We start from the raw sequence: 22,339 nt of genomic DNA, 5'->3' as shown, positions 1-22,339 counted from the left end.
GTTTTATGCTCATATTACACCCCAATTTTTGATACTTATCCAATAAGTTTGCAACCTTATTTTTATAGTCGGGATGTTTATTATTTTCTAAAAAATTGTTGACAACATCTCTGAACGCCAGCCAAGCATCTGATTCTGTGTTATTCATTGTGGCATAAAATTTTTCATCAGCCATCAAAGATCTGATTTGCGGTCCATCGAACACTCCTTTAATTTTTGCATCAGATAATCTTGGAATTTTTTTACACAGGTATTCAAAACTAGCATTGTTTTTATCCAATGCTTTAACAAACTGTTTCATCATACCGAGTTTGATATGAAGCGGAGGTAGTAAAATTTTTTCAGGACTAATTAATTTTTTTTGTATAACGTTTTTTGTTTCTACTTTGAGATTTTTACGAGGATTCCATTATTTTTTAACGTAGTGCTTGTCTCGTGCTATACTGTCCCACACGCACAAGAAGCATGGAAATTTTGTATATAAGTAAAAAAATATTAAAAAAATATATATAAGTACGTAACGTAAGTTTTTTTTAAAAATAAACACACTAATTTCAGTAAAAAGTTTATGAACAAAGTAACTGTAGAGGTTTATTTGCATGTAACCTGTTTCGAATGGGTGTGTCGTTGTTGCAACTAATATATTTCCTCACGAGAGGTCGCACGATTCGAGAAAAGAGCGCCAAAATCTAAAATTTAATTTGTTTTAATCAAAAAATTTAAAATAGCCAATGTCTTAATTTTTTTTAAAACCTGATGTGATACGATAAAATGACGTATAATTTCGTGATCAGCACTACCAAATTAGTGGAAAAAAGTAATCAGAACTTGAACAAGGAAAATGATGTCGGCCGGTGTAATCTACGATACAGTGTCACTTATGACAAGGGTATCATGACAACGGATTTGCGTATTACAGCGCTCTCTAGTGACGGTTTTAGGAGTTGGAAAAAACAGGGTGAACATTCCGGCCACCATGAACTACAAAAGTTCATAGCCAACAATGAGGCCATCAAATTTTACATGTACAATTAACATCTCCATGAAACCGTAACATCTTAACCTAATAGTAATCAATAAAGAACTGCTCAACATGAACTAAATATAAACTTACACATTAAAGAAACCATAATAACGACAAAGTTCAGTCAAGGGTTGCTTTTAAACAGTTCGTACTTACTTACAACTAAACAATAACAAAATACTTAATAGCTGATGCATCCAAAGATACATTTAAGTTACATACATTGCATGAAATATCTACAGTTATTCAGGTAAGTAATGTTAAAAAGCGATAGGCAAAATGCAAAGTTTGGAGACTGGTCTTACAATTTTAGATTTCTTACATTTGATAGTACCCTTGTGACATTATCTGGAAGTCAGTATGCTCTGGTACGACCTTGACCATTCGATACATCTTAACTATGTCCGCTGCGAAACATATAGGATAAGTACGCCATTTCATAATTATGTGTCGTAACTCTGGTTGAAGCCTTGGACCTACCAATAAATCAGTGTTCAATGACTTGCCGCTGGTACCCTTACACGAAGCGTCGAAAACAACGCCGACCTTCGTTGTACTTTTGTCCTCGCGAACAACCAACTGCATGATGAGGTAGATAAACGCATCCTGGCTTAGCAGCTTCTTGTTTGTCATTAATTACTTCTATATGATTCATAGCCAGGTGGCTACATTTATTACCTTGGATTATTCTTGCTTCAAGAATGGATTATTTTCAAGTTTCTTCTTGAGCAAGTGGATTGTTGTCGCGAAAAGGAAGACCTACAACATAACGACCCAAACTGTCCCTAGTTGTAGTGGATTCAAAGTATCTTTCACAGGATTCTTCTTCCTTGGATAAAAGTGGATGATGCTAGTCAGTTTCAATCTCCCAGAACTGACGCAGCAAATCATTGATTGAGTTGTCATGGGTATGTGCGCTAATAATGTAAGGAGTATCCCCACTAACTTAAACTCGTCCCGACAGGATCCATCCCAGCTGTGTATTTTGAGCTGTCAAGGTTCCAGGTGGATTTCTCAATATGCCTTCTGACAAAACCTGACCATACACATCAGCGCCCAGTAGAAGATCTATATTGCTTGGTGTACCATATCCTGGATCAGCCATCTGCAATTGCAACAATTCCGGCCAATCCTGTAATTGAATTTTCTGTGAAGGAAGAGTGGATGTTAGGCAGTTTAAAACATAGGCTTGAACGGGATAGCTAAAAGAGTTATATGTGGACTGTACTTCAAATTGAACCATATGTTTTACTGAAATACTAGATTTTTCTCCTCCTAAACCAGATATGGTACTTCGAACTGGCAACCTTCAAAGCTGCAAAAGTTGAACTGCGTGTTCACTAATAAACGAGGCTTGAGAGCCCTGATCCAACAATGTCCTAAGTGTGTGATACATACCCTTGCTGGATACATTAACTAATGCGGTAGCTAACATTACTTGACTACTTGATGTCATTTCACTGTTAGAAAAATGGCTGACAACACGCTCCACGTGATCCGCCGCCTGCGGTTCTTGTGCTGGCTCCCGCTGTTGATTAGCGGGCTGACTAGGGCCCGCCAGGGTCGGATTGTGAGTGCCGCCTTCCTGATGCAGCAGCGAGTGATGACGTTGGCCACAGCACCGACAAGCCGTGCGTCGTTTGCACTGTGTTACCGAATGGTTAGCTCCGAAGCAATTGAAACACAGTTTTCTCTTCTGGATGAAGTCCCGGCGATTCCCGATGGCTTCTTGTACAAATTTCTTGCATTGATAAAGCAAGTGATGTCCCGAACATAATGGGCAGGATACAGACGTCGTCACGCTGAACACCTTCGGTTTATCCGCTGCATCTTTGCCTCTAAACTCTCTTCTTTGGTTTGGTTCTAAAAACTCGAGTGCTCGATATCTTGATTCCAGGAATGATTGGAACTCGCTTAGTGTAGGCAATCGATCAGCCTGTTCGCTTAGTTTTTGTTCCCATTGTTTCTGGGATTCATTATCCAATTTTATTGTGATGAGATATATAATCAGGATGTCCCATGTCGATACAGGTATACCAAGGTTAGATAAAGCGTGCAAGCAATCATTTGTCGTATCGAGTATTTGTTTAACACCGTTGGATGACTCTGAAGATATAGCCCTTTGGCCCACCAGCCTGGCCAGAATGCTGTTCGCGATGTAACGTTTGTTATTGTACCTTTTGTTTAATAGCTATATTCGTTATTTTCGCATCCCAATATAACATTCTGGTGATTTTCTTCAAACTAACCAGTGTTGTTCCAATAATTGCAATCTCGTTTCGATATATTCCCTTGTTATTCTAGACGCAGGTGACTTTTTGAAATTAATCTTTGCCTTAAATATCTTATTTTGAATATCGGTTTTTTAATATAACTGTCCGGGCCCATTCTTCACATTCACTAGTACTTAGCAACGAAATAGTTTTGTGTTAATTACGGTTTGTAACATTCTTTGCACTTAAAATTGTTGTTTATCATTAGTTGTTTTCTTATCTGGCTCGTATTGGACCATGTTCGACTTTCCGAGGGATGATTATGAAAATAAACTTGGATTAGAAAAACTTGTATATTCAATAAAAAATCAATAATCTACGATACAGTGTCACTTATGACAAGGGTATCATGACAACGGATTTGCGTATTACAGCGCTCTCTAGTGACGGTTTTAGGAGTTGGAAAAAACAGGGTGAACAGTAATAAATAAATAAATAGACAAAATAAAACAAATCACACAACTTCATGTAGTATGTAGTAATTATTATTAATGTATTATTTTGTAGCTGCTGTCCCAAGTGTCCAGAGTTTTCGTGACACGAAGCTGTATCATAATTTGTAGAAGTTAAGTTACTGTAGTATCATATAAATTGAATGTATTTTAATTGCTCTAAAATAACGACTAGCTAATGAGTATAAATTAACGTTGATATTCTAGTTAAAAATCTACAATTTGATCCCTGTCAATGTCTTAGACACGTCTTTGTGAATCCAAAGCCCACTGAGTTTCTGATCTTCTCAGTGGGTCGCGTTTCCAATCCGGTAGTAGATTCTGCGGAGCACTGCTCTTGCTAGGTCAAATGTTAACAAAGTTCCTCAGGCTAAGCTCCGTGAGCTTGGCTACACGTTCGGTACAAGCTAGTATAACCCCTTGAGGCTACTAGCAGTAAGTGGGTTAAAAAAAACATTTTAGGAGTTGATTCGGATTTCGCTGTAGTCTGTGGAGCTTGACGGTCCCTTGACCATGATATTTTTCGTATATTCTTGTTATCTATATCATGTCAAACAATGTGAAGCAAGAATATCCCTGTTTTCCAATTACAGCACAAGAGCGCATTATGCGGCATAATGCTCAACGTTGAATGTTTCAACTACAGCAACGCTTCGCACAATCGAGCACTCTCAAAAGTAATGCTCTCGCGTGATACTCGCAATCGATACTGACTCGATTGTGCGAAGCGTTGCTGTAGTTGAAACATTCAACGTTGAGCATTATGCCGCATAATGCGCTCTTGTGCTGTAATTGGAAAACAGGGTATATTTTTTAACAAATTATAGATGTAGCTAACAGACGGAATCTCGACGAGTTGCTTCGTAGTCAGCGGATTGGCTCTGCCCCTGGTATTGCTGAGATCCATGAGCGACTGTAACCACTCAATATCTTGTGGGCCGCATGCTCGTAAGCATACAAGGGCAATAAAAAAATACTCTTTTAATGTTCGCGAAAATGTAACGAGAAATTTGCAAAATATAGACCACATGAATGGAACAAATGTAAATTTATTGGTACTCTATTACTGTGTACAATTTAATAATAATATATTGTTACTTCATATTTTTGGTTTTATTAATAGAATACATTGATTTTTACAGATAAACTCGTTAAATAAACATTAGGTATCTTGTAAGCCAAAGGAACAGGCTACCATTCCCTGAAGTCAGCGTAAGCTGGATCAAGGCAGAGTTAAAGACAAATTACATACAATTTAAAATTACATTTATTTATTTTTGCGCATCAATACTGTTTATTTTGCAGTATAAAAATGTCACAATTTGCAAACATGTTCTTCATTACAAATTGAATCAGACATTTAAAGATTGTTCTTGGCTAGAAAATCTCGAATTATTTTATTTATTCTGTCTGGATCGTGTTGCTGTAGTGCATGTCCGACACCGTCGACTATTACAGTTTCGATATATTCGTATTGTTTCTTCATAGCTTCCAGAACTGTTTTGTTGATGTACAAATCTTTGGCAGCGTGTACGACTAGCATTGGAACATTATCTTTGTAATATTTATCATTTGCGACATAATCGAAGTTGGCACGGTAGTAATTAATGGGTGGAGTCAGAGCATCTGAAACAATAAGAAATTTAAACAATTTGATTTTACTTGTTTATAGTCAGTCCGGATGTTTTAAAAATCAGAAAAAGCAACCCCGGCATTCACGAGCTCCTGTGTACTTTTCGCCATGAGCCATTGCTTATTTACTATCCCATCAAAGTTGATCAAAGACTTTCATCTTCTGCCATGCCTTCTTTTGTCGCAGAGCAATTCGACTTAGAGGTAGGTTAACCGTTAATTCAGCTATAACGGTAACGTAGTAACGTCACATTGACGCATCAATGTGGGTAGCGGCATTTATTGTGGTATCTATAGGCACGTTAGACGTTGCGTGATACCCTTTTTTTCAAGTCAAAAGGAATAGCCGGAATCGCCGGAATACGAATAGGTGCAAACCTACGCATTGGAGGCTATATGCAGGCACGGCCTGGAGAGCATTTCAACTGCTACCCTCCGTAGCGACCAGTCGACACTTAGAGGACATAGCGTCGGCCCCTCATGAAGTGATTTAACATATCCGACCCAGGCGAAAGGTCAACGCTAAACCGTCCTCGCCCGAAATACGTTTTGTCGGATCCTCCGGATCCACTCTTGCTTTTAGGCTCCTCAAGTACCGGTCACCGTCCTCGTCTAACTTGTCGATTACGATTCATGAACTAACCTGTAGACACAGCCCATTATGTTTCTCACCGGACCTTCTCAGTGGGTCGCGATATCGATCCGCTGATAAATTCTACGAATCACTGCTCTTGTTAGGGCTAATGTTAGCAAAATTTCTGAGGTTGAGCCCATGAGCTCACCTTCCCGTTCGGACGTAGCTGGATTAGCCCCTTAGGCTATCAGCAAATAGGTAGGGTTAAAAAATTTATTTAAAAACAACAAAAAACCTTTTTTAATGTTTGCTAATTGATATTTTGCCGCTTAAGTAAATTTCCGAAAATAAAGGCAGGTGCCAATAATTTTTTTAAGGAAAACACAAAAGGAATCACCAGATACCTATCCCATAAATTTCGAGTTTGTAAAATGTCAACGTTCTAGAAAAATGATGATTATTTTATGCTTAATTGAGGTATTAGTCAATTAATTTTGTAACCTTTTTTTTAATTTTTTTTTTATTGCCTAGATGTGTGGACGAGCTCACAGCCCACCTGGTGTTAAATGGTTACTGGAACCCATAGACGTCTACAATGTAAATGCGCCACACATCTCGAGATATAAGTTCTAAGGTCTCAGTATAGTTACAACGGCTGCCCCACCCTTCAAACCGAAACGCATTACTGCTTCACGGCAGAAATAGGCGGGGCGGTGGTACCTACCCGTGCGGACTCACAAGAGATCCTACCACCAGTAATTACGCAAATTATAATTTTGCGGGTTTGATTTTTATTACCGGGTTATTCCTTCACCGTGGAAGTCAATCGTGAACAATTTTTAAGTACGTATTTCATTAGAAAAATTGGTACCCGCCTGCGGGATTCGAACACCGTTGCATCGCTATATACGAATGCACCGGACGTCTTATCCTTTAGGCCACGACGACTACAAAGTACTTATTACTTAAAAATTACACCTTATTGGCTTTACCACATTTTTTTTCTGAACGTCTTCTTACGTATCACCGAATTAATTTTATACTTTATTTCCATTGTTATAAAATAGTGTTGGTAGCGTTCTTCGAAATAAATTCGATAAACCTACTTTTATTACACATTAATTTACATCTGCACTATTAGTGATACTTAATCTTCCTTGCAACATTCTACGATATCTTGGGCTTCTACGTAATACTAATAAATAAAATGGAACACTTACAAGGCTTACAAAACCAGTACTTGTAACAGTCGACATCTTGCTTGTCGACATACGTGTTGCCAGGAACAAGTAATATCTTATCATGTATCTCAAGGTCGTTCATTGAGACAAACTGCTCTGGCAGCCAAGGTAGACGAAACAGGAAGAAGTACCTAAAAACAAATTTTATTCCTAAAATTTAGTTTCTTAGTGTTCTTTTTTTATTGCCCTTGTAAGCAGACAAGGATACGGCCCATCTGATGATGAGTGCTGACCGTCGTTAATGGAAATCAACAATGCCAAGAGCAAGCCGCTGCCTACAGTTTAGCACTCTACACAAGCCTCGTTTGAAGAAAAACATGTCATAACGCTCGGGAAGCGGAGTTTTTTTTCCTACCTAAGCTGATAGCTTTGAGAGGCTATTTCAGCGTAACCTTAACTAGTAGGTGAGCTCACGGGGCTCAAACTTGACGACGTTGCTAACACGAACCCTAACAAGAGCCGTGCTTCGCAGAATCTACGATCGGATCGGAAACGCGACCCACTGAGAAGATCCGGCAAGAAACTCAGTGGGCTGTGTCTGTGGGTTATGTCTGTGTATACTTGTCGAGTCCTTCGTCGCAAGCGACGGGTTCGGCGGGAACGATGATCGGGGAAGCGACGATAAGGTTGTTACAATTAAACGTGCGAGCCGTGTGTCTATTTAACTAATTAAGGAGAAAAATGAACTGTAACAGAAATATATAAGAAAGCTGAAACGTACTTTTAGACACTTAGAAAATCGTGAAATTTGAACAAGATATTTACGTCGAAATACTAATAGGTAAATATCTACTAAACGACATAATATTCAAAGTCCATCCAGTGTTAAATGGTTACCGAAACCTATAAAGGTTATAATTTGAAGGCTACCAGCCACCAAGAGATATCAGGATCAAGTCTCAATTTTACTATTTTATTCTATTTACTGTTTTATATTTTGTGTGTGAATTTGCGGTCTTGGCCTTATTTAAAATTATCAAAATTAAATGTAATGACCATTTTATGGCAACTTCATACAACTTTTTTTTTTTTTTTCCACAGGAGAAAATCGCCGGATCCCCACCCGCGCGGCAGGTGGGGTATGTGGGAGTTGAACCTCACTAAAAACTCCTGCCGCTCACAACCGGCGCCCTACCTCGGACCGGGCCGGAGCCCAGTCGGGGCTATTGAAACGGCGGGACAGGGTTGATGCAGAGCACATTACATCCATCCCACCGTCCCACGGACGCCGGACCGGTGGCCGCCAGCGACACGACCACCGGTTCCCTCGTTCAGCGGGCCGAGAGCCCGCTTTGATGGCGCCGCGTTACACCTTCCCCCAGAGCGGTCGGGGGAACGCGGTCTACCATCACCAACTTCATACAACTTAAGTCTTTTTTGACCATATTGATAGACTTCATTAATAAAATTACGAATCTTTACTTAATCAAAAACTAATTGTTTGCACGATAAACTAAATAAAAACTAAGGAGCGATCAGAATAACTTTAAATTGAATACCAAGACATTAAGAACTGCTTTGAATTGTTCCATATTTCGTGAATAGAAGCTGCGGTTGACATGCTGGCTAACATAATCAGTGCGCTGACTATTTCGGGATACGCATTTCGTATAGCATTCGCTATCGCACCTCCCCAGTCATGCGAGACTAAAATGCACTTCTCACGACCTGTAATTTTAAACAACCTTTAAAATAACATATACTTATAATTAAAACTGATTTTACATTTAAATTATGTTTGTGCGTAAAAAATACGATGACTTGCTCAGCTCAGTGATAATGGGCTATTTATGTTATCGATATGTTTCCATAACTATAGTATTAACCGTTTCTGTTTGTATACCTAATCAATGTGTATTTTCTCCAAATAGACTTTTACAGGTACATTCAAATCGTCCTAGTTTTACCACCGCTTCGGCTAGCAGTTCATCACAGGAGATGTCAAGAAACTTAGAGCCACTTAGAGCCACACTTTTAGCCAACAGCAAAAAAGGAGGAGGATCTCAATTAGGATCCTCTCAAGGAGGATTTAGCGGTAGGCAGCGGCTTGGCTCTGCCCCTGGCATTGCTGAAATCCATGGGCGACGGTAACCACTCACCATCAATTGGGCCGTATGCTCGTCTGCCTGCAAAGGCAATAAAAAAAAATCGACTGTGATTTTATGTGTGCTATTTCAAAATTCTTTTATACCTGTACGGTTTATGATTATTTAATTCAGAGCTGATACTTCTCATGTTTAACATGTTTCTCATAGCATTTACATTTTATCAAGAACTAGCCGGTAGTATTTTAATTGACATATTCTTAATATTGCTTATTTAATTGACTTCGACTTCATTGATGATATTCTCATATTTTTTTGTAGTCGATTTACTCTTTTTTGTTAAACCTTTGAGTTATTCGAATATGTACTACGTGAGCTATGTGCTTCGATATATAAAAAAAACACAGTTTTATCAGACTTTCAAATTATAGTCTCATATCGGAAACCGAGTTCGCGACATATTTGCTCAAGGGTTATTGCCCCCTTAGAACGGACACATAAATTAAATGCTGCCAACTTGCGATGTGAAATAAAAATCTTAATTTCAATTCAAATAACGGTTATCCTCGATAACAAAAATAAACGAACCACTGCTAGCAAATTTATTATAGATTCATTAAACCAAAATAAAAATCTATACTTACCCAGCTCCTTCACTAAATATTTGATGTCGTCAATGAGCAGATTTAACTTGTAGGCGGAGACATCTTCAACTCTTTCGGAATCTCCGTATCCTCGCATGTCAACGGCTATGCACCTTTAACAATTTAATGAATGCTTAGACCGATCCAAGTTAGTGCATAATTAGACTTGAGCGTTAATGAAATAGTGTTTTAAGGGATTTTAGTCGGTTGATCACGAACATGCTCCGCCCCCAACCCGTAGGCGAAGTCCAATGAATTCTAACTAACAGTTAGGTGACCAGGGCAGATACTTAGAGACAGTGAGGAATTCGTGCAGAAACAAGAACCACTCTCACGCTAAGCCACCTGCTTCTTTAAAATGATGCACTCGCAGAAGTCGCATCGCACTCGCTGTTGAGCATCAACCAGGGCATTGAGTCATGCTTATACGAGTAGTACGCCGAAATTAAGCTACGGACACACTAGGATGGCTACAGCCCACTAAGTTTCTCGCCAGATCTTCTCAGTGGGTCGTGTGTCCCACCGGGTGGTAGATTTTCCTAAGCATTGCTCTTGCTAAGACTAGTGTTAACAACGTCCTCAGGTTAGAGCCCCGTAAGCTCACCTCCTCGCCCGGAGAATCTAATATAACCCCTCGAGGTTACAATTTTTTTTATTGCTTAGATGGGTCGACGAGCTCACAGCCCACCTGGTGGTAAATGGTTACTGGAGCCCAGAGACATCTACTATGTGATGACTAAAACAAATAGGAAAAAAAGAAGGACGGCTACGCTACGCTAAGGAGGTTGGCTCGTCACTGAGTAGCGAGCGCTTCCCAGTTCGCATGCATATAGTCAGCTTGCAAGTCTTGTTAATACATAACAACATAGTACATAACAATATATGTATTTTACGTACCAATAATCTTTCTTAAATTCCAAAATTTGGTATCTCCATGAATACCAGAATTCAGGAAAACCATGTAGAAAAATCATTAAAGGCTTCGAAGGGTCGCCGCTTTCAACGTAATGTAGTTTTATGCCCTGAAAATAATAAATAAAATGACAGAATAATAAGTATTTTAAGCCGTAGGCATCGCAACCTTATATAATATTGTTTTCATAATTAGCTATATGTATAGATCTTGTATTGCATGAATATAATACAGAACATCTGTTTGTCTCAATTTCGTGTCACTTAACATAACGCATAACGGAAGTCGTCGTGGCCTAAAGGATAAGACGTCCGGTGCATTCGTATCGAGCGATGCAACGGTGTTCGAATTCCGCAGGCGGGTACCAATTTTTCTAATGAAATACGTACTTAACAAGTGTTCACGATTGACTTCCACGGTGAAGGAATAACATCGTGTAATAAAAATCAAAACCCGCAAAATTATAATTTGCGTAATTACTGGTGGTAGGACCTCTTGTGAGTCCGCACGGGTAGGTACCACCACCCCGCCTATTTCTGTAGTGAAGCAGTAATGCGTTTCCGTTTGAAGGGTGGGGTAGCCGTTGTAACTATACTGAGACCTTCGAACTTATATCTCCAGGTGCGTGGCGCATTTACGTCGTATATGTATATGGGCTCCAGTAACCACTTAGCACCAGGTGGGCTCTGAGCTCGTCTACTCATCAACGCAATAAAAAAAGCATATTTATGAAGGTTAGAAAAAAATACTCGGTTGTTATTAGTGATCGTGGCTGCCTATATAAAGGCTTTTATTTTTACTCACAGAAAACTATTTTTGAAGTGAAACTTCTTTAAGCGCGTTGAGAGTAAAATTTAACTCGCGACAGATTCGTTACAGCTAGAGACAAAATATAAAATTTAGGAAGAAGTGAGTGAGAAAAAAAATAGACAGACCGTCTCGCGAACCACTCTACCGTGGAGAGAGGAAAAGGATAAAGCTAGCTAGGTCGTTTCTCTTAAACACAGCATTCATTAATACAAGAGAAATTTGATTTAAGGATGAAAATTTTAAGAAAACTACAATACTACAAACGGCAAGAGAAATTTCACTTCTTTCACGTGGACCAAGTTGCACGTGCACCATATTTTTAATTTAATCTAATGGTAACGATACTAAAATTTAATACCGAAAGCCTTTCTTTGTCAATGTCTGTTGGCTTATTGCCCATAGATTATACACTGCCAAATAGATAAATCTGAAAGATGGACATGTGACAATGTGTCGTTGTGGCCTGGCCACTCGTATGTGGGCGTATGAGTGAGATGACAAAACGTTCATATTCAACATTATGTATTCCTTGTCTTTGAAACCTAGAGTGGGTGATAGACGTGCCGGTACGAGTAAGTTCGCGAACTTGTGGCTCAACGACCTTTTTCGCTTTCGCAAGCTGCCGATTCGTTGGCGTACCGACAAATTTTAAATTTTGCTCGTAACCCGCCTACGCTCGTACGTGTGACAGCTCTGCGATCGGTGAGCCGCCATTTTCCACTTCGTCTTTATTTATTTATTAGGTGGTAAATATAATTCTTAAATGACACAAAACTTCTTCTGTAGACTACATCGCAATACAGATTAAGTAAGCTTCACGTGTGTCACCGACGTCAAGCCCAGTAAGTTCCCGGTCATATAAACCGCTTTACTTTAAGTTCGTAAGTCACCCACTTAATTTATTCTAAAAAAAAGAACATAATATTCCTAACCTAAAAGTACATGTTATTATCCGCAACACGCTTCATCAAAAATTAATTGTAAAGTTATTTCACAACGATATTCTTTTTTAGTGATTTGAAATATTACTATTATATATATATTAACTTTTTTTTTATTACCCTTGTAGGTAGATGAGCATACGGCCCACCTGATGGTGAGAGGTTACCGTCGCCCATGGACTTCACCAATGCCAGGGGCAGAGCCAAGCGGCTGCCTACCGAACTATTTATTTTCTAATTTAACTTTCATTACATACACTTAGCCTATAAACTTGTTTGCCCACCTGCATCATTAACCTACACTATTTTTTATTATTCAATGTCCTTTTTCTCTGTAACCTTAAGTATTAGGTATACAAATCTTGACGTTTATAAATGTCGCGATCAAACTAGAAAGATATAATAGAAATATTTAGGTACAACAGTCCGAAAGCGGAACGTTGCCACGAATTGCACACGGATGAATTCACAGCACTCAGTGTATATTAAAATATGCAATGTATGTTTCGCTTGCATCATTAAATCACAGAGTTTCACGAACGTAACAACAAAAAAACGTTTGTCATTGTGAATCATATAGATTTCAAAATAAACACGCAACAATGTAGGTATAAACAACGTATCTATAGCAAGAGAGCTGACGATGAATTTTGTGAAGGAATTATAGGCAATTTTAAAATTTGCAAAACAGCTTAAATAAATGTTACTGAATTTGCAATTACGTTTTTATTTTATTGCTTAGATGGGTGCACGAGCTCACAGCCCACCTGGTGTTAAGTGGTTACTGGAGCCCATAGACATCTACAACGTAAATGCGCCAACCACCTTGAGATATAAGTTCTAAGGTCTCAGTATAGTTACAACGGCTACCCCGCCCTTCAAACCGAAACGCATTATTGCTTCACGACAGAAATAGGCGGGGTGGTGGTACCTACCCGTGCGGACTCAGAACCAACAGTAAAAAACGTGTCACGAAGAGAGTAACGTACCAATATCACCGTTCTGTTGAGTACTTACTTAATCTCATCAAATTATCAATAACCAATTCTATATTCTATATCCTTCATAATCTAAGTAAAATTCAGTATTGACCAGGACAAGCGACCCGTAAATCTATTAGTGGTAGATACTTCCTCCGAATGAAAGTGATGAACATTTTACCATTGCAAAACCATACAATAAAACATAATGAATCAATATTAAAACAATTTTGTCCGCTGACATGTGATTACAAAACATTACCTAACAGTGAAAAGTATCTGTGTTTTTTTACGTTGACCTTTTCTTAACATTTCTTCTATCGCCCTTTCGAATATTTCAATAAAGCGTCATAAAAAGGGTGACATATTCTTAGGCCTAGCGGCTAGAAGCCGTTTCGTGAATGCATCTACCACCATTGTGGGAATCAAGTTCGACGAATGCGGTGACCTGCGCTTTGAACGGTGCTAGTATAGTAGCGAACAACAGTAAATATAATGTAGTACATAGTACAACAGTAGTAATGTATCAGGACGTATCTAGGCCGTTAAACACGTCTTGATACATTTACAGTTGGTGGTTCGAGATCTAGATTATAATAAAGATCCACATTCCTCACGTATGATTGTGTGCCGATTGCTAATCCAAGGAGGGAATTTGAAGAATTTGAAGTTAATCCTATGTGAGCACAAGCCACATTTGTATTAGTTATGATTGGACGTATACAAGTTTTGTATAGCCTAACTTTTTTATATCGAAAGAAGACCTCAATACAAGGACAACCTCTTTTACACTTCGATGCGTCCGTGGCCTTACTCGTGTCGAATGATGCGATTGTTTTGAACTCTTTTAGGGATAAAACTTTAAATGAGTACCTATGTACAGTACACTAATACTAAATGTAGTCTAATATGACACGTATGTACTCTGTGCTTATTGCGAATTTTTTTACTTTCTCAATACCGTAAAAGTTTGCAACTGCATACAAATTTGAGTTAACTTTTACGCTATCGAGAACACTAAAAAACTCGCACTAAGCACACTGGTGATATCTTCCAAAGTAGAAAACAACAGTCACGATGTGGCAATATCTAGGGTAACCAATAGCAACTTAGCACCATTGAGTCGAAAGCATAGCGGTTTAATAAAAACAGTTTACTACAAACTAATGAAAACATTGACTAGTAGTTACGAATATACGGCGGAGGTAATTTACCACAAATGCCCCCTGCGTTTTCTTATACATAATTTACGTGGTTGGAAAAACCGCAGCTTAATACACGACAAGAACTCGGTATTAATTGAGCTACGTGCATTCATCTTTATGTTATATGAATAATAATATATCTTTATTTTATCTTCTTCTATAACGTACTAAGTCTATACGGAAAAATATTATATTAGTTAACTGATTAGTATACATTATGAGCCCTCGTTTTCTTTTAACATAGCAACGGATTCGTCTCCTTACTTACACCACAGAGCTTAAAGTGAAAGTGGGCTAAAATACGAACATTTCCAAAACCTGGGTGTGTTGTTTTGTGTAAACTATGAAGTTATTCAAAGTATATTATAGAGTTTTCTTATCGTTCAATATTTAGGGTGATGAATTTCTTTGCTGTGCATCAAGAATTGCAAGCCTTGAAAATAGTTTTATTTTGCCGAACCGAAAAATAGTTACTTTTATTATTGTTGTCGTTTATGATATAACGTTTATTACGAGCACACGGACCACCTGATTTTATGTTGTAACCGGAAGGCGTAGAAATTAAGCACTACGTGAAGAATGCGGACCTTCACCTTCAGTGTCTGTCCTCCGATTCTCAACTGTACCAAGTACTCTTCAAAATTATGACATAACTACGCGGCATACTAGGCAAGAAGGCCACGGTGACATAATAAAGTATGTAGGTATACACTCTCAAAACGACGTGTTATTTATTAGTACTCAAACCGGAAGTAAAGGAGAGCCAAGATTTTTTTCATTTCATGAAACAAGTTGGCGATGCTGCTACCACGGACAAATGATGGAAATAATAGCAGTAGGTAGCTTGAAGAAGCCAAAGCCGCATTCCTGTAGTTATTAAGCAGAAAGAAATTTGTTTACACAAAAAAACTATACAGACCATTCAGAATGGAGAATTTTAAAGTGTAAAACTACGTCAACAAAAGATAACTAAAATAATAATACTAAACTGCCCAACCAAAAAAACGAAAACGTGATAAAACTCAACATGCACAAAGCATCATCAACATCAAATCTATTCAGGTATTTGAAAGCGTGATGAAATAAAATCCTCAGTGTGGAATTTACGGATGTGGGAATACTAACACCTAGTGGGAACACTAACCTAACAACATTACATTCTTTTTCTGGGTAATCGTGGAATAAATAGAAAGCAATAAAAATTCTTGAAATGATTAGACAATTTCAATACCCGATAAAATGCTCTAAATTATTTTACTTAAAAAAAAGCATGCCAAGAATACCAAAGTAAGTAATTAGTAGTTTATTTTTCCTTATGATACAACCTGTTCGGTAGCTTAAATAATAATTGTAAATAGTTTACTGAACTATCAGCCTTTTTTATGCTTAAGAAATTTCTGGTTAGTTTTACTTTCAGGATAACTGGACGAGCAAGGGCTCAGCCAGGAGGGGTGGGATTTGCTAACAGCTACCGGAGCGCCTCCAAAGGAGACTTAGCAACTCAAGAGTAGCTGCTTCGCGAATGTATCTACTACCGGATCGAAATCGCGACCCGCTGAGGAGATTCGGCGAGAAACTCAGCCGGCTGATGTGTAGATTAGGTTGCACGTCGAACTCTTTGCCAAATTCGACGAGAAATGTTACCGGGGTCCCTACTCCTAGTATTAGAACTAAAGGCGTCTAATGCAAGGGTTGTTGGATATGATGGATCCGTAAGGCCGTGTCTGGTGTGTCGACGGTGACTGGTTCCTGCGTGATCAGGGTTCGGGAAGTAGTCAGCGGCGGCAACGATATGGCGATTATCATGACGCATATTTTTATTGAAGTACCGTTCCGACGTTGACTTCATCTATTTCCAGATTTATTCGAGGCCCAGGTCGTTCTGTAGATCAACAGTCCTCATGAATCACAGAGCTCCGACGGCTAACCTACAAAAACGGGATTGTAGGGTGTCTATGTGTGTGCGGGCTACGTGAGCGGGCACCACACTTGCGTAAGTCATGACGGGCCTTATGTAAGTTTTATAATGTGTCACATTTTACTCCGCTTACAGATCATGGGGTAGGGAGTCTGCCGAGAATAAGCCCGTCACGGTCGTGGACTGATTTTATATGCAGGTGGAATGCTATGAATGCATCCAGGGTGACTCCCAGGTACTTGACTTTCCTAGCCCAGAGTATGGGTTGACCGAAGAAGGTGACCGGGGATGTGATATTTCTCCTCCTAATGCGGTAGGAAATACGCATTGAGTTTCCTCTGTGAAATAGCACTGTTGTGGTTTTCGCTGGGTTGATGTCTATGCGCCATTTTAGGAACCACTATCCGAGGGTTACAGCTGCGCTCTGGAGTTTACTCGCGACTAATCGAGGACTTTTTTCTGCTCAAGTAGTGTACGGTTTTGCCGTCAGGAATAAGGCTAACTGGGTCGGCGGCGACCGGGGAATTTCGTTGATAAATAAACTAATTAGGAAAAGCGAGAGGACAGAGCACTGCAGGATTCCAGCCATGAGCGGTCGCGGTGAGGGGCGGGTTCCTTCGACACGATATCGAAAAGAGCGGCTCGACAAGAAGTCCCGTATGATGAGCACGAGACTGTCCGGCACGCCCTTGTTGAAAAGTTTAAAAAACAAACCGTTGTACCAGACTTTGTCGAACGCTTTTGCGACGTCGAAGAAGAAATTTCCCGTGTAGAACGGTTTTGGTCGGTTAAGCCCTTCGTGAATGTGTTCCGTGAGGCGGTGCACCTGTTGAGTAACTTGCGCGGAATCCGAATAGTTCATCGATGAGAATGTCCTTGGATGAGACGAGGTCTCTGAGGCGTTTCTAGAACAGACGCTCATACAACTTCTCTAGAGACATGAGGAGGACATGTGCGGTAATTCAACGGGTGATTTTTTGATTTACCGGATTTATGTATGCCGATAAAATGACCGCTTCTTTCCACATCGCGGTAAAGATACAGTTCGTCATAGCGGCATTGAAAATAGATACCAACATCACGATGAGTTCAGGGGGTCGAAGTTTAATAGCGCCGTAAGATATACCGTCGAAACCGGGAGTCTTGAGAGGACATAGGTCTTTGATTAGATCCTTAACTTCCATCGGGATGCTACCAGTGTATGGGCTGATGAGGATAACAGAGAGGCTTATGTCCACTGCTCGACATAAGTCTCTTCCAATTTATGCCACTGAACCCTGTCTTAGGATCTCATCATCCATTTCTTGCCGGCTATTATTCGCAAGCACAGATAACCCCCAATTCGGGGTTATCTGCGTTCGCAAGTCATCGCATCACCTAGTCAAGAGGCATTTTTATTACGTTTGCCAATGCACGGTGCCCACTCAAGAATCCGTCTGCTACAAAGGTCATCGGTTCTACACCATATATGTTCAGCCCAATGCCACTTCATAATGAAGTCGTCGTGGCCTAAAGGATAAGACGTCCGGTGTATTCGTGTCTAGCGATGCACCGGTGTACGCATCCCGCAGACGAGTACCAATATTTCTAATAAAAAACGTACTTATCAAATTTTCACGATTGACTTCCACTATAAAGGAATAACATCTATATCAATAATTACTGGTGGTAGGACCACTTGTGAGTCCGCGCGGATAGGTACCACCGCCCTGCCTATTGCCGCAAACGCATTACTTCTTCACCGCCTGCCGTGAAGCAGTAATGCGTTTCGGTTTGAAGGGTGGGGCAGCCGTTGTAACTATACTGAGACCTTAGAACTTGTATCTCAAGGTGGGTGGCGCGTCTACGTTGTAGATATCTATGGGCTCCAGTAACCACTTAACATCAGGTGGACTGTGAGCTCGACCACACGTTTAGGCAATAAAAATAAATAAAAAAGAGATCATACCGAGGGGTGAAAGGCTATTTGGTTTACGCAACATTTTGTTTAATACGGGATATAATTTCACTTAATAATAAGAGAATATTAATTTTAAAACGACATTCATTGCATCTCATCCATACTAATTAGAATATTTTCACTCCTTTCAAATCCAAATTTTTTTGGTTGGCTTTTGCTAGCTATATCATGTATTATTTCAAATTAAATTGTTAACAAACTAGCGACCCACCCTCGCTTCGCTTCGGAAACTGTAATTTATTATTGATTTCTCCACTTTTTAATGGATGTTATTATAAATATAAACCTTCCTCTTCAATCACTCTATTTATTAAAAAAAACGCACCAAAATCCGTTGCGTAGTTTTAAAGATTTAAGCATAGAAACATAGGGATATAGGGACAGAGAAAGCGACTTTGTTTTATACTATGTAGTGATGACAAGCGTTTGGTTATTCGTATCCTACAGCCCGAGGCTCATCACGGTGTCCGCTATATTATAATATTATAACTTTGTATTAGCATTTGTGAGTAATGATTTTCAATAATTACGTTAATTAAAATAAATAAGTATTCAAAGATTTTTTTGATTTTATCATAATTTATTTAAAGCGATGCGTATTGGTTAGAACGGTAGTATAACCGCTATCGGCTCCAGTAACCACTTTGCATTCTTATGCTGTAAGCCGGTTCAGGCATCAATGCAACAAAAAAAAGTAAGACTGCGTTTAAATCTATAACAACTTATAGTATCCTAATAAACTTACTCGTACAAATATACAACTAGTGGAGCTAAGTCTGGTGACCCCGTAGAGACGATAGATTAACACTAATTACATTTGGGCATAATAAAATATCTATATATAAATCTACAGTGGTTTTTACGGATGTTCCGTTATAACTACTGAACCATGCATCTGATTGACTTGAAACTTGGTATCCATGTAGAAAATACATGTACTTGATGGATAGGCTAATATTTATATGAGTGTTGGACCCCTACATCAGTTGCGGGGGCGTTAATGATGAGAATCTTTATGGGGGTGAGAAATAATAATGTTAATTTTAAATGGCCAGCGAAGCAGACGGGTACATCTAGTATTTAATAAAACTCAAATCATGAATGAGCAAGAACAAGGAGAAGTTTAAGATAGGACATAACTAGTTTCGCGGATTGGTACATTTCCGACTTCTGCCGCCAAATTATAGAAATTGCGAATTGTCAACTACCGTTAGCATAGCAACATATTTTTTTTAAAAAGAAAGGCACTCGGTCTCATACGAATACTTAATTTCATTTTTATTAGTATGTTTTAATTTTAAATTCATCTTACAAAGAGGACAAAAAAGCAGTTATATTTTGGAAATCTTTTTTTTTTGTGCGTTAGAAACCACAAAGCTATGTATTTTCAATACTAATGTATAAATGATTCATCGAATAACAATTTAACCAAATATTATCTAATACGAACGATATTTATTTTGTCACTTACATTAACTTTGATATTCTTGTGAATTCCATACTTGGGGTCGGATAGAGGCGCGGGCGGGACAAGCCTCAACTTCTGCTCCCATGGATTTCGGAACGGGTTCCTTACATAATTCCGAAGAAAGATCACTAAAGTTAGAAAGCCGTAAAACAGCGTTAACGCGTTCGTTACGACAAACCGATAAATATATTGCTTCATATTCAGTGTCTATTCAAACATAACACGTCCGCGAGTACCGGCTTCTTAATGATGACTGGCGGTTGGACGGAATTGTGATAGCGTACTGGTATCCGAGGACTGCTTATAGCTATGACTTATGATAGTAGAAGAAAACGATTTATAACCTAAAGACCATCCGTCATTATTAAGATAACACGTTACAGCAATTTCGTTTATTATAATAAATTACATTAAACAAAAAATATATTTATCCTTTGTTTACACCTTCTGAAACCGTAGTTTTTTATTAGATTTCAAAATTCCTTTTTTGTTAGTATTTTTCAATGCAGTCAAGTTTTTTGTTTCATTTAAAATCACTTAAAGACAAGGTCATCCAGAAGCATCATTTTTATTTATTTTTAAAGCTATTATTATCTTGTTGCTTCAAAACAGAACGCATAATTGCTTCGTGGCAGAAATTGGCAGAATGGTAGTGCCTATTCTGTAAGTATCCAAATTTTAATTATTCCTTGTTTGTTGCCTATTAAAGACGTAATTCCTTCATCGTGGAAATATATCGTATAAATATAATAGTATATCGTGGAGTATCGTGGAAAGATAGCACGTGCCACTTACTTCCATAAAAAATTGTTAGCCGTCTGCGGGATTTGAACAACACTATAGTTGTATAGATTGATACGAGTAAATACATAACCAGTTTGGCCATAAATACTGTTACATATAAACTGGACTTTTTGGCGGGACGGCGTGGAGTGAAGTTGCGTGATTTGTTTTATTTTGTCTATTTAGTGTTTCTTCAGATTTAAATGTGTAATAACGTTGGTTTATTGACTGTTTAATATCTGTGAAAGTACACAAATGTGGGAAATGAAACAAAGCCGTTGTACGTAACTTCTCGGGATCCTCCGAAAAGTCCACTGAAAAATCTCAGTAAATGACCACCATTTTACTGAGATTATATTCATCCCATATCATCTCATCTCATTTCATTTAATTTCATCCCAGTTGATTAATGTCTCAAATTAATCATCTTCATTTCATTTTATTTCACTCCATATTATCATTTTTCATAAAAATAAGAATATAAAATAAAATAAGACATTACTTAAAGGTCTTAGATACCAGGTCATAAAATCCCTTAAAAAAACATATAAACTTTTCTTTTTTTTTAACTTTTTAATTATTTTGAATTTGGAACACGTATATTATTTTAAAAACTTCTTTCGATTTTGCGCCATTTCACATTTTTTCGTGTTCATATCAAATTACAATATGGAATGGGATGTTAAAGAAAATAGGATTGCAGTGATCGCCTTGCACAAAGTGGGTATGGAGTCGTCAGTCATATTCCAGACACTTCAAAAGCTTGGTATCAACAGATACAACAACACTTCATCTGTCGAAGACCAGAAAAGATGGGCCCGTGCTGTTAGAACTTTAAAAGCTGTTAATGCTGTTAAAGCCAGAATTCGTCGAAACCCCATTAGCATGCAAAAAATTTATCGCGAGAAATGAAGATTTCCGCTAGGACTCTGTCGCGTATTATAAAACAAGACCTGAAGCTCGGCGCTTATCGTCGATATACGGGACATGCCCTAATCGATCTTTACAATTAAAGAGATTGGATCGATCAAAACGCCTTCTGTCGCGATACGCGGGTGAAAGGCACAGAAATAACCTATTTACCGATGAAACAATTTTGACGATTGAAGAACACTACAATGAGCAAAATGATAAAGTGTACGCTCACAGTTCTAAAGAAGTTGCTCAAGTGGACGGAAAGGTGCAACGTGGTCATTATCCTGCGTCAGTGATGGTTTGGTGGGGCGTGTCTTATCAAGGAGTCACAAAACTACATTTTTGTGAAAAAGGATTGAAAACTTCAGCCAAAGTGTATCAAGATACAGTCCTGGATAATGGTGTGAAGCCTCTCAGCAAAACACTTTTTAAAAATATACCGTGGACTTTCCAGCAGAACTCTGCACCTGGTCACAAGGCACGAACTACCCAAGCCTGGCTTGAAACCAACACTCCGGACTTTGTAAGAGCTAAAGACTGGCCTTCATCTAGCCCAGACCT

At 38.7% G+C, this 22,339-nt stretch overlaps 2 protein-coding genes across 2 annotated transcripts; both read right to left on the bottom strand.

Annotated features, from left to right (window-relative positions):
* Nucleotides 1-859: 859 nt before the first annotated feature.
* Nucleotides 860-4,852, bottom strand: LOC149501577 (uncharacterized). Its single transcript, XM_089732518.1, has 3 exons — nucleotides 4,848-4,852; nucleotides 2,423-3,201; nucleotides 860-2,171 (listed from the first exon to the last, which is right to left on the bottom strand). The coding sequence occupies exons 1-3, from the start codon at nucleotides 4,850-4,852 to the stop codon at nucleotides 2,122-2,124; spliced, it is 834 nt and encodes a 277-aa protein (XP_089588644.1). The 3' UTR covers nucleotides 860-2,121.
* Nucleotides 4,779-20,374, bottom strand: LOC114249164 (epoxide hydrolase 4). The gene is made up of 6 exons (XM_028182638.2): nucleotides 20,084-20,374; nucleotides 10,783-10,907; nucleotides 9,886-9,998; nucleotides 8,696-8,864; nucleotides 7,176-7,327; nucleotides 4,779-5,375 (listed from the first exon to the last, which is right to left on the bottom strand). Exons 1-6 carry the CDS (start codon nucleotides 20,276-20,278, stop codon nucleotides 5,110-5,112), a joined length of 1,020 nt encoding a protein of 339 aa, XP_028038439.2. The 5' UTR covers nucleotides 20,279-20,374; the 3' UTR covers nucleotides 4,779-5,109.
* Nucleotides 20,375-22,339: the final 1,965 nt, after the last annotated feature.

The sequence above is a fragment of the Bombyx mandarina genome, chromosome 13 (genome assembly GCF_030267445.1).
Source record: "Bombyx mandarina strain Sakado chromosome 13, ASM3026744v2".
Classification (NCBI taxonomy): Eukaryota; Metazoa; Arthropoda; class Insecta; order Lepidoptera; family Bombycidae; genus Bombyx; species Bombyx mandarina.
Note: the sequence above shows the minus strand (reverse complement) of the source record. Positions and strands in the feature narration are given on the sequence as shown.